Raw genomic sequence first — 10,138 nt, 5'->3', positions numbered from 1 at the left:
CACACTGGATTAGGGCCAACTCTATGACCTCATCTTTATATTTGCAAAGACCCTATTTTCAAATACACATTCACAGGTACTGGGAGTTAGGACTTCAACAACTTTTCGGGGGGTACAATTCAACCCATAACCATACTCATTTAAGTTTATCTGTCACTTTACATGTTACAAGAGAAATGCCGAATGGTTTCTCCAATTTGAGGGTAAAGAGCTTGGACTGTCCAAGTCACAATTATTTTAATTTTGTTATGTAAACAGTTTCAAAAAAATTTCAGAATGTAAATATTTCAACTGAATTCAGTTTAGTACAAACAGTACTTTCCAAAATTTAGAGAAATATTAAATTCTCACCATAAGCTTTCATGGTCAATGTCATTTTTATTATACTTAATTTATAATTCTCATTTGCCATTATAGTTAAGCTTATTCAGAGAAATAAACCAGAATTGTAAGGGCAGGAGACACTGCAAAATTCTATCTCACATGATATTCAAGACTAAGTATTTATTGGGAGTTCCTATTGTGGCTCAGAGGTTAAAGAACTTGACTAGGATCCAAAAGGATGCAGGTTCAATCCCTGGCCCCGCTCAGTGGGTTAAGGATCTGGCACCGCCGTGAACTGTGGTGTAGGTCGCAGATGAGGCACGGATCTGGTGTTGCTGTGGCTGGCAGCTATAGCTCTGATTCAATCCCTGCCTAGCCTGGGAATTTTCATATGCCAGAGGTGCAGCCCTAAAAAAAGTATTTATCAAACCACATTAAAGAAAGCAATGATGAAAGCTTTGGCAGTTTTCAAGAAACACTGGTCAAACCATAATTAAATCTCAATGTATCAGTTAACATCTATGGAGCACTTCCTGTTTCAGTCAGCATTGTACTGGGTGCTTAACAAGTAGTTTGACGCAATGAATTTTAAAAATGCACATTTAACTCTCACACTGCTATTCACAGAGTTCTTGGCAGAGTTGGATCTTGAGGTTCTTGTTGTAGCTCTTTCAATCCCAAAAGCTCTGTTTTGAGTTCTCCGGGCTTTGGTGGAATTTCGGGTATTGTCTATTAAAACAAACAAACAAACAAACAAAAAATTATACCAGTGCTTTCTCAGACTGTGATGAAATATGACCTGAAAAATATCAAAGAAAATAAAAAATAAAAAAGAACAAAAGGTCCCCTGCTACTCAATGACAAATCTTTAGTATGAGAACCTGCAGCTGATCTAAGTCCCTTCCTACCCGCAACCTCATGGTTCCTAGTCGGATTCGTTAACCACTGCGCCACGACGGGAACTCCCCTACCCCTATATTTATATGACTCTCTCATTGGGCTACGTCTTGAGTAGTAAAGGACTCACAGAGGGAAAGCATATCAATTTACAGGTCACAAACGTGAGCAAGGCTTTCTGCACTGAGAAATCCACGCCTGCACTATTTACTGACCCTCCACCATGTGCCTGGCACTGAACGCAGGCATTAGAAATCAGTACATTTATTCAAAAACAGTTAAGTGCCTATTATGTGCAAAACATAAAACAGTGGGCAAAAAATACAAAACTGGCTTCAAGAAAGGTGATTAGGAAAAGCCTGAGAAAAAATGCGTAACAGCTTCAGTGCGATAGAATTCAGATACCATACCATTCACCTATTTAAATAGTCAAGAGGTTCTGGTATATTCACAAAGTTGCACATCCATCTCTATAATACATTTTTGAATATTTTCATCACCCCAGAAGAAACCCCAAGCCCATTAATAGTCACTCCCATTTCCACACAACCCCCTGACCACCAAGCCGCTGCTCTGTCTCTAGAGAGACTTGCCTCTTCTCACATAAATGGTATCACATAACACGTGGGCTCTGTGAGACTGTTTCTCACAGAGACCACTCGTTTCTTTCATTTAGCATGTTCCCAGAGTTCATCCATGTTGTCACAGACATCAAAGCTTCCCGCCCTTTTAGGGCCCAGTAATATTCCATTAAAAGGCTATATCACGTTTTACGTATCCACGCACAGTCCTTTACTGGGGCTGTTTCCACTTTTTGGCTCTTACGAAAAATACTTCTATGAACATTCATGTACAAGTTTTTGTGCAGACCTATGTTTTCATGTCTCTTGGGTATAAACCTAGAAGTAGAACTGCTGGTGGCTCTATGTTTAACTGTTAGAGGATCTGCCAGACTGTTTTCCACAGCAGCCACAACGTTTCATACCCCTAACAGCACAGCACAAGGGTTCCAGTTTCTCCGTATCCTCATCAGCACTAGTCATTCGCTGTTTTCTAAAATTACAGACATCATAGTGGTTATGAAATGGTACCTTATTGTGGTTTTGATCTGCATTTCCCCATGGCTAATGATGCTGAGCATCCTTTCATGTGCAAAGGTGACTTTGGAACAAAGACATGGAGGGGGAGGAGAAAGCAGCCAAGGACACATCTAGGAGTGTCCCTGGCAGATGGAACCACTGAAGCAGAGGAGCTAAGGCAGGAACATGCCCTTGAGTTCAAGGAAAAGTGAGGTGGTCAGCACAGCTGGTACAAAGTATTCAGCAAGGGGTGAGAAAGAGACAAGGACAGGAGGGAAAAGGGGGTGCAGAGATGGGAAGTCACTGGGGGGCTGCGAGCAGAAGAGTGACGTGACCTGACTCAAGGGTAAACAGATGGCAGTGGTGGTTTTGTTGAGAAGAGACTGTCAGGGCGCGAAGGTGGAAGGTGGAAGAGTCAGGCAGCTACTGCAGTAACTGCAGTGAGAGCGACTGGCAGTGGCTTGAACTGGGTAGTCGCAGAGGAGGTGGTGGAAAGCAGGGAGTCTGGATGAGGATCTGGGGTTTAGCCAGTGGCATCTGCGGCTCTGTGCGGTATGAGAGAGAAAGCGTTAAGGAGGACTCCTAGTTTTGGTCTGACCTTACTGTGTTAGGGACGACTTCAACAAGAGCAGGGGGAAGGCCAGGAGTTCAGCTGTGAGCATGCCCACTGCCCATACACGTGGAACTGTCAAGTGTACAATTAATAACTGAACTGTCAGTTCACAGGAGAGGGCCAGGCTGGAGGTATGATTTTAGTAAGTACCAGCCACTGCGCTGAAATGAGATCATGGAAGTGAGTGTAGGCAGAAAAAAAGGGGATCAAGGACAGAGCCCTGAGGTCCACCTGTGCTGGGAGGCTAAGAAGATAAAGAAGAAACAGGAAAGGGTGAAAAGCAGCAGCCACGAAGGCAAATGAACCAAGAGTGGTCTCCCAGAAGCCACGTGAACAAAGTGTGTCAAGGAGAGACTATTTCACCATGTCCCAAGCTGCTGACGGACTAAAAGATGAAGACTGATAACCGACCCACGGGATTTAACAGCATGGGGGTCGCAGGTAACCTTAAGAGGTATTGCAGTAAATATTCACACACCTCCGTCTCCAGGCCTTAGTGCAGTCTGTTCTCTCCATATGGAATGCCCCCTGCAAAGGACCCCTCCACACAACCCCTCACATTGGCATTGCCAAAATTCTGCTCATTACCCAGGGCCCACCTCAGTGCCACCTCAAGGAAATGTATCCCTCCCCCCACTCCATTCCCACCACTCTGTTCACCCATCTCTGATCAGAATCAACCCAAAGGTCTGATATCATAATGATGTTAGAGGCATGTCTACTTCTCTCAGCTATTAGTTTATACTGTAACGTCTCTGAAGACAAGGACCATATCTTAGACTCCTCCTTAGTTCTTACAACCCTATGAAAATGTCCCACATTGTACGAGGCTGTCAAAAAATGTGTTGAATGGGAGTTCCCTGGTGGCTCAGCAGGTTCAGGATCCAATGCTGTCACTGCTGCAGCTCAGGTTCAGTCCTTGGCCCAGGAACTTCCACATGCCATAGGTGTGGCCATTAAAAAAATAATTCACGGAGTTCCCGTCGTGGCGCAGTGGTTAACGAATCCGACTAGGAACCATGAGGTTGCGGGTTCGGTCCCTGCCCTTGCTCAGTGGGTTAACGATCCGGCGTTGCCGTGAGCTGTGGTGTACGTTGCAGACGCGGCTCGGATCCCGCGCTGCTGTGGCTCTGGCGTAGGCCGGTGGCTACAGCTCCGATTCAACCCCTAGCCTGGGAACCTCCATATGCTGCGGGAGCGGCCCAAGAAATAGCAACAACAACAACAACAACAACAAAAAAGACAAAAGACAAAAAAAAATAATAATAATTCACTAAAGTTAGAAACCAACAAGTGGTTGGTTTTCTGTGTTACCTGACCAGAGTCCAGGCAGAAATGCCTACTCCCTACACTGTGATCCAAACCACTGCATTCACACCCACAACATAACACTGAGCATACTCTTGTAATTATTTGCACTGCATGTTGTCACCTCCACCACCCCAGGACCATAACTCCTCAAAAGTACCTCTAATTCCCAGTTCTAATTCAGAGAAGGCTTAATAAAATGAAATTCCTCTCTTGGAGGAGTTCCTGTTGTGGCTCAGTGGTTAACAAACCCAGCTAGCATCCATGAGGTTGCAGGTTCAATCCCTGGCCTCACTCAGTGGGTTAAGGATCCTGCATTGCGGTGAGCCGTGGTGTAGGTCGCAGATGCGGCTTGGATCCCAAGTTGCTGTAGCTGTAGCATAGGCTGGCAGCTACAGGTCTTATTCAACCCTTAGCCTAGGAACCTCCATATGCCACAGGTGGGGCTCTAAAAATGAAATGAAATGAAACGAAACGAAATGAAATAATAAAATAGAATAAAAATAAAATAATAAATTCCTCTCTCTTGGAGTTCCCATTGTGGCTCAGCGGAAGTGAATCCGACTAGTATCCTTGGCCTTGCTCAATGGGTTAAGGATCCAGCATTAGTGTGATCTGTGTAGGTCAAAGACAGGGCTGGGATCCTGTGTTGTTGTGGCTCTGGTGTAGGTGGGCAGCTACAGCTCCAGTTTGGCCCCTAGCCTGGGGATATCCACATGCTGCGGGTATGGGCCCAAAAAGACAAAAATAAATAAATTCCTCTCTCCTTTGAATGCCCATATTCACTCCTTCAGTCAACAAATATTTATTGAGCATCTACTACATTCTAAGCTCTTTTCTAGGTGACTGAGATACAAGAGTGAACTAGACAGGCACAGTCCCTCCCTGGAGACTTCATTTTAGCAGAGGAAACAAAGAGGAAGTAAAAAGACAGGAATAAAATAATTACAAATCACGACATGTGTTCTATGGAAACCAAAGCCTTGTACAGAACAGCAGAGGAAGAATCCTTTAGGAGCTGTCCAAAGGATCTTCATTGCTAGAGGAGATAATTCGAGTGGAGACTTGAAATTTTGAAGAAAACCAAGCCAAGATCTGGGAGAAAAGCATTCCAAGAAGAAGCATGACCTTGAGGGAACAGGCTTGATGAGTCTGAGAAACAGGAAGGAAACCGGTGTGGCTGCAACACAGGGGAAAGGGGCAAATGGTGTAAAGTAAGGCCAGTGGCAGGCAGGTGCCAGACGGCGTAAAACCCGAAGACTGTGTAAGAGCAGGCCAGCATTGCTCTGAAGGCAATAGGATGACACCATACGGTTTTAGAACCCGGACAGACGTGCTCCTAATTTCAAGATCACTTCTGCTGCTGTGAGAATGGAGTAGTCCAGGAGTGAGGCGCGAGGACCCTCCCGCACTCACCAGGTCCGGCCGGTAGTACCTGTGCACCACCTCCGCGCCGGCGCACATGGCCAGGAGACTGGCGGCGAACATTTTCAGGTAGGACGTCCAGGACACGCCCGCAGGCATGGTCGGCGGGCTGGACGGGGAGGGAAAGCGGACGGTGTTAGAAAGTTCCCAGGTCCCGACTAAGCTGTGAGGGGAAACGAGCCCCTCTGCAGCGCAGGGGCGGAGTCAGAGCACCTGGGTCCTCAATTAGGAAAGGAGGGCAGTGAGCGCACGAACGCCCTCTGGAGGCGGAAGACCAGCCTTCGGTGGGTTCTTAGTGCTGGGGCCGGGCCTTCAGAGTTTACAGGCAGCGCCAGCGGAGCGAAAGGAAGGCAGCGTCGGGCGGTTTACCGCGCCGCGAAAGCTCTGCGAGATGAGGGAGTGCACACCTCACTACCTGGCCTATAGGGTCGCTCCAGGGGAGACTGCACCGCGAGCTGCACAGGCCGTTGGCAGCGGGTCGAGGGCGGCGCAAGGGCGTTCGGGAGCCCGAGCAGGCGGGCCGGACCCAAAGTGCAGGGGATGCGGCCCTCCCCGGACCGGAAAGCCGGGTTGCTGCCGGCGCGGGCACGTGACCCAGGCGGAAGTGAGGCTTTTGGCCAGAGCCAGTGTCTTTTTTGGCGGGGCGGGGGAGGGGGGCTTTTTGCCTTTTCTAGGGCCACTTCTCGTGGCACATGGAGGTTCCCGGGCTAGGGGTCTAATTGGAGTTGTAGCCCCCGGCCTACGCCAGAGCCACAGCAACACGGGATCTGAGCCACGTCTGTGACCTACACCACAGCTCAGGGCAACGCCGGATCCTTAAACCGATGAGCAAGGGCAGGGACCGAACCCGCAACCTCATGGATACTAGTTGGATTCGTTAACCACTGCGCCACGACGGGAACTCCCTTTTCTCTCTCTCATTTCTTTTTCTTTTTTTTTTTTTTAAACCAATTCCCAGACTTTTCCTGGCTCTCGGCGCCCTCATCATTCTCCCTCTAGTTAGATTTTTCCTGCAGATGTCTAGTCTCCAGCTCGACTCTGGCTGGATCCTTGCATTATTTCGGCTTTCGCACGCACAGAAAAGGTTGCTCATGTTTAGTACATTTTAGGAGCAGGTGGAGGTTCGCTCACTGAGCTGTGCACGCTTAGGTGAGGTCACCCTACAGTGAGTGAAAGTTAAAAGCTCTCGCTGTCCTTGTCCTTTGATACCTAAAACAGAGCCAACCCAGGCAGCTATGACTTTGTGCTATATTGCTACTGGAGAAGAGGAGGAATGAAATCTACATTATTTAATACATGTTTGTTTAAGATTGTGCGATAGACTGCTTTTTGTTAAGCAAAAGGTTAATTACAAGACAATTCTGAAGGATTAATCTTGGCGTTCCCGTCGTGGCGCAGTGGTTAACGAATCCGACTAGGAACCATGAAGTTGCGGGTTCAATCCCTGGCTTTGCTCAGTGGGTTAAGGATCTGGCGTTGCCGTGAGCTGTGGTGTAGGTTGCAGACCCGGCTCGGATCGCGGCTACAACTCCAATTACACTCCTAGCCCGGGAATCTCCATATGCTGCGGGAGCGGCCCTAGGAAAGGCAAAAAAAGACAAAAAAAAAGAATTTTGTATGTGTAATATGCATCATGATACACTCACATTTTTAGAACCATTTTTATGGCAGCATATATGACATTCGGTAAGCTGCACATATTTAAAGTATACAATTTAGGAGTTCCCTTCGTGGGGCAGCGGAAACGAGTCGGACTAGGAACCCTGAGGCTATGGGTTCCATCCCTGGCCTCGCTCAGTGGGTTAAGGAGCCAGCGTTGCAGTGAGCTGTGGTGTAGGTTGCAGACACGGCTGGCATCTGGCGTTGCTGAGGTTGTGAAGTAGGCCGGCAGCTGCAGAATAGACCCCAAGCCTGGGAACTTCCCTATGCTGCAGGTATGGCCCTAAAAAGACAAAAGACAAAAATAAAATTTTAAAATAATAAAATAAATAAAGTATACAATTTAATGAGCTTTGACATATTTGAATACCTGTGAAACCATTACTACAATCAATATTATGGGAGTTCCCTAGTGGTGCAGCAGGTTAAGGACCCTGCCATTCTCACTGCAGGGGCTGGGGTCACTGCCCTGGCCTGGGAACTTCTGGGGGTGGGGGGTGGGGAGGCTGCTTTAAAAAAAAAAACGAACACATTCATCAACCCTAAAAATTACTTTGCTGCCTCTTGCTAATTCCTCCCACACAGCCCCATTCCCTAGGCAACAAAGTAATCTGTATTTTCTGTCACTACAGATTACTTTGCATTTCCCAGAATGTTAAAGAAATGGAATCATACAGTATGTACTATTTTCAGCCTAGTTTATTTCTTTTAGAACAGTTCTTTTGAGATTCATCCATATTGTTGCATGTATCAGTTCACTCCTTTGTATTGCTGAGTATGTTCATACCACACAGCTGGCTTAGCCACTCACCTTTGGGGGACATTTTGGTTGTTTCCAGCTTTTGGCTAATACAAATAAAACTGCTGTGAACAGTAAAGAGTGCCAGAAAGATGCATATGCAGGCCTGTGAGTATATGCTTCCAATTCTATTGGGTACATTGCTAGGAGTAGAATGGCAGCAACATATAGTAGGTATGTATCTAACTGTTTAAGAAATTGCCAAACTGTTTTCCAAAGTAGTTGTACAATTGTACATTCCCACCAAACATCTGAGAGTTCTAGTTTCTCCACATCCTCTCCATCACTGTTTGATTAGTCCTTTTAGTCTTAGCCATTCTAAGAGGAGGGTAATGGTATCTCATGACTAATCATGTTGAGACTCACTTGCTTGAATTTTCTTTGGGGAAGTATCTATTGAAGTCCCCAGGCTAGGGATCAAATCGGAGCTGCAGCTGCCCGCCTACACCATGGCCACAGCAACAGCAGATCCGAGCCTTGTCTGTGACCTACACCACGGCTCACAGCAATTCAGGGTCCTTAACCCACTGAGTAAGGCCAGGGCTCGAACCCGCATCCTCATGGATGCTAGTCGGATTCGTTACCCCTGAGCCACTATGGGAACTTCCTCCTTTGCACATTTTTTAATTGGATTGTTTGTTATTTCTTATGAGTCTTGAATCTTCTTTATATGTTATGGATATAAGTCCTTTATCAAATTTTGATCTACAAATATTTTCTCCCAGTTTATACCTTGTCTTTTTTTTCTTAATAATTTTTGAAAAGTTAATTTTAATGAAGTCCCGATTTTATTTTTCTCTTTAATGGGTCAAGCTTTGGTGTTATACCTAAGAAATCTAACCCAGGGTCACAGATTTTCTCTTGTATTTTCTCCTAGAAGATTTATAGACTTATGTTTTACAGTTAAGTCTATGATCCATTTTGAGTGAAACTTTTTGTATGGTATGAGGTGTGGGCCCAAGTTTTATTTTGTTTTCCATATGGCTATCCAATTGTTCTAGCGCTATTTTTTTTTCATTTTCAAAAGTTTTATTGAAGTATAGTAGATTTACAATGTTGTGATAATTTCTGTTGTACAACTAAGAGATACAGTTGTATATATATACATATCTATTCTTTTTAAGATTCTTTGTCCATATAGGTTATCACAGAATATTGAGTAGAGGTCCATGTGCTATATATACAGTAGGTCCCAGTTGACCATCCATTCCATATACAATAAATAGTGTCTAGCACCATCTTGAAAACACTGGGCTTTCTTCACTGAATTCCTTTTTCACTTTTGCGAAAAATCTGCTGATCAATTGTCTATGTATGTGTGTGTGTCTTTTTCTGGACTCTGTTATTGTCCATTGATATGTTTTTGCCTATCATGAGGCCGATATCACACTCTCTTGATTACTGTAGCCTTATAGTATAAAACAGGCAGTGTTGTCTTGTCTTCGAAAATATTTTTTATTTAGAATGTACTTGATTTATGGGAGTTCCCTTCGTGGCTCAGAGGTTAACGAACCCGACCAGGATCCATGAGGATGTGGGTTCGATCCTTAGGCTCGATCCAGTGGGTTAAGGATCTGGCGTTGCCAGGAGCTGTGGTGTAAGGTCTCAGACGAGGCTTGGATTCCGTGTTGTTGTGGCTGTAGGCCAGCAGCTGTACCTTCAATTCGACCCCTAACTTCCACATGCCATGCGTGAGGCCCTAAAATATAGTTGATTTACAGTGTTGTGACAATTTCTGCTCTACAGCAAAGTGATCCAGTCACACACACACACACACACACACACACACACACACTCACACTCACATATTCCCTTTCTTATGTTATCTTCCATCACAGTCTATCCTAAGAGACTGGATATAGTTCCCTATGCTACACAGTAGGAACACATTTCTTATCCATTCTAAATGTAATAGTTTGCATCTACTAACCCCAAACTCCCAGTCCATCTTACTCCCTACCCCACGCCCCCTGGGCAACCACAAGTCTGTTCTCTATGTCTGGGAGTTTCTGTTCTGTAGATACATTCATTTGT

General features: G+C 45.5%; 1 protein-coding gene across 2 annotated transcripts; it reads right to left on the bottom strand.

Moving 5' to 3' along the window:
* Nucleotides 1-9: 9 nt before the first annotated feature.
* On the bottom strand, nucleotides 10-6,218 carry LOC125131468 (protein brawnin). Of its 2 annotated transcripts, none has more exons than XM_047788155.1 (3): nucleotides 6,062-6,218; nucleotides 5,638-5,755; nucleotides 10-1,053 (listed from the first exon to the last, which is right to left on the bottom strand). In XM_047788155.1, the coding sequence occupies exons 2-3, from the start codon at nucleotides 5,743-5,745 to the stop codon at nucleotides 946-948; spliced, it is 216 nt and encodes a 71-aa protein (XP_047644111.1). In that variant the 5' UTR covers nucleotides 5,746-5,755; nucleotides 6,062-6,218; the 3' UTR covers nucleotides 10-945. The 2 variants fall into 2 exon arrangements, with proteins under 2 accessions (XP_047644111.1, XP_047644112.1); XM_047788156.1 differs by having other exon boundaries at nucleotides 6,054-6,193.
* Nucleotides 6,219-10,138: the final 3,920 nt, after the last annotated feature.

The sequence above is a fragment of the Phacochoerus africanus genome, chromosome 7, assembly GCF_016906955.1.
Source record: "Phacochoerus africanus isolate WHEZ1 chromosome 7, ROS_Pafr_v1, whole genome shotgun sequence".
NCBI classification, from domain to species: Eukaryota; Metazoa; Chordata; class Mammalia; order Artiodactyla; family Suidae; genus Phacochoerus; species Phacochoerus africanus.
This window is presented reverse-complemented; position numbering and strand designations above follow the sequence as displayed.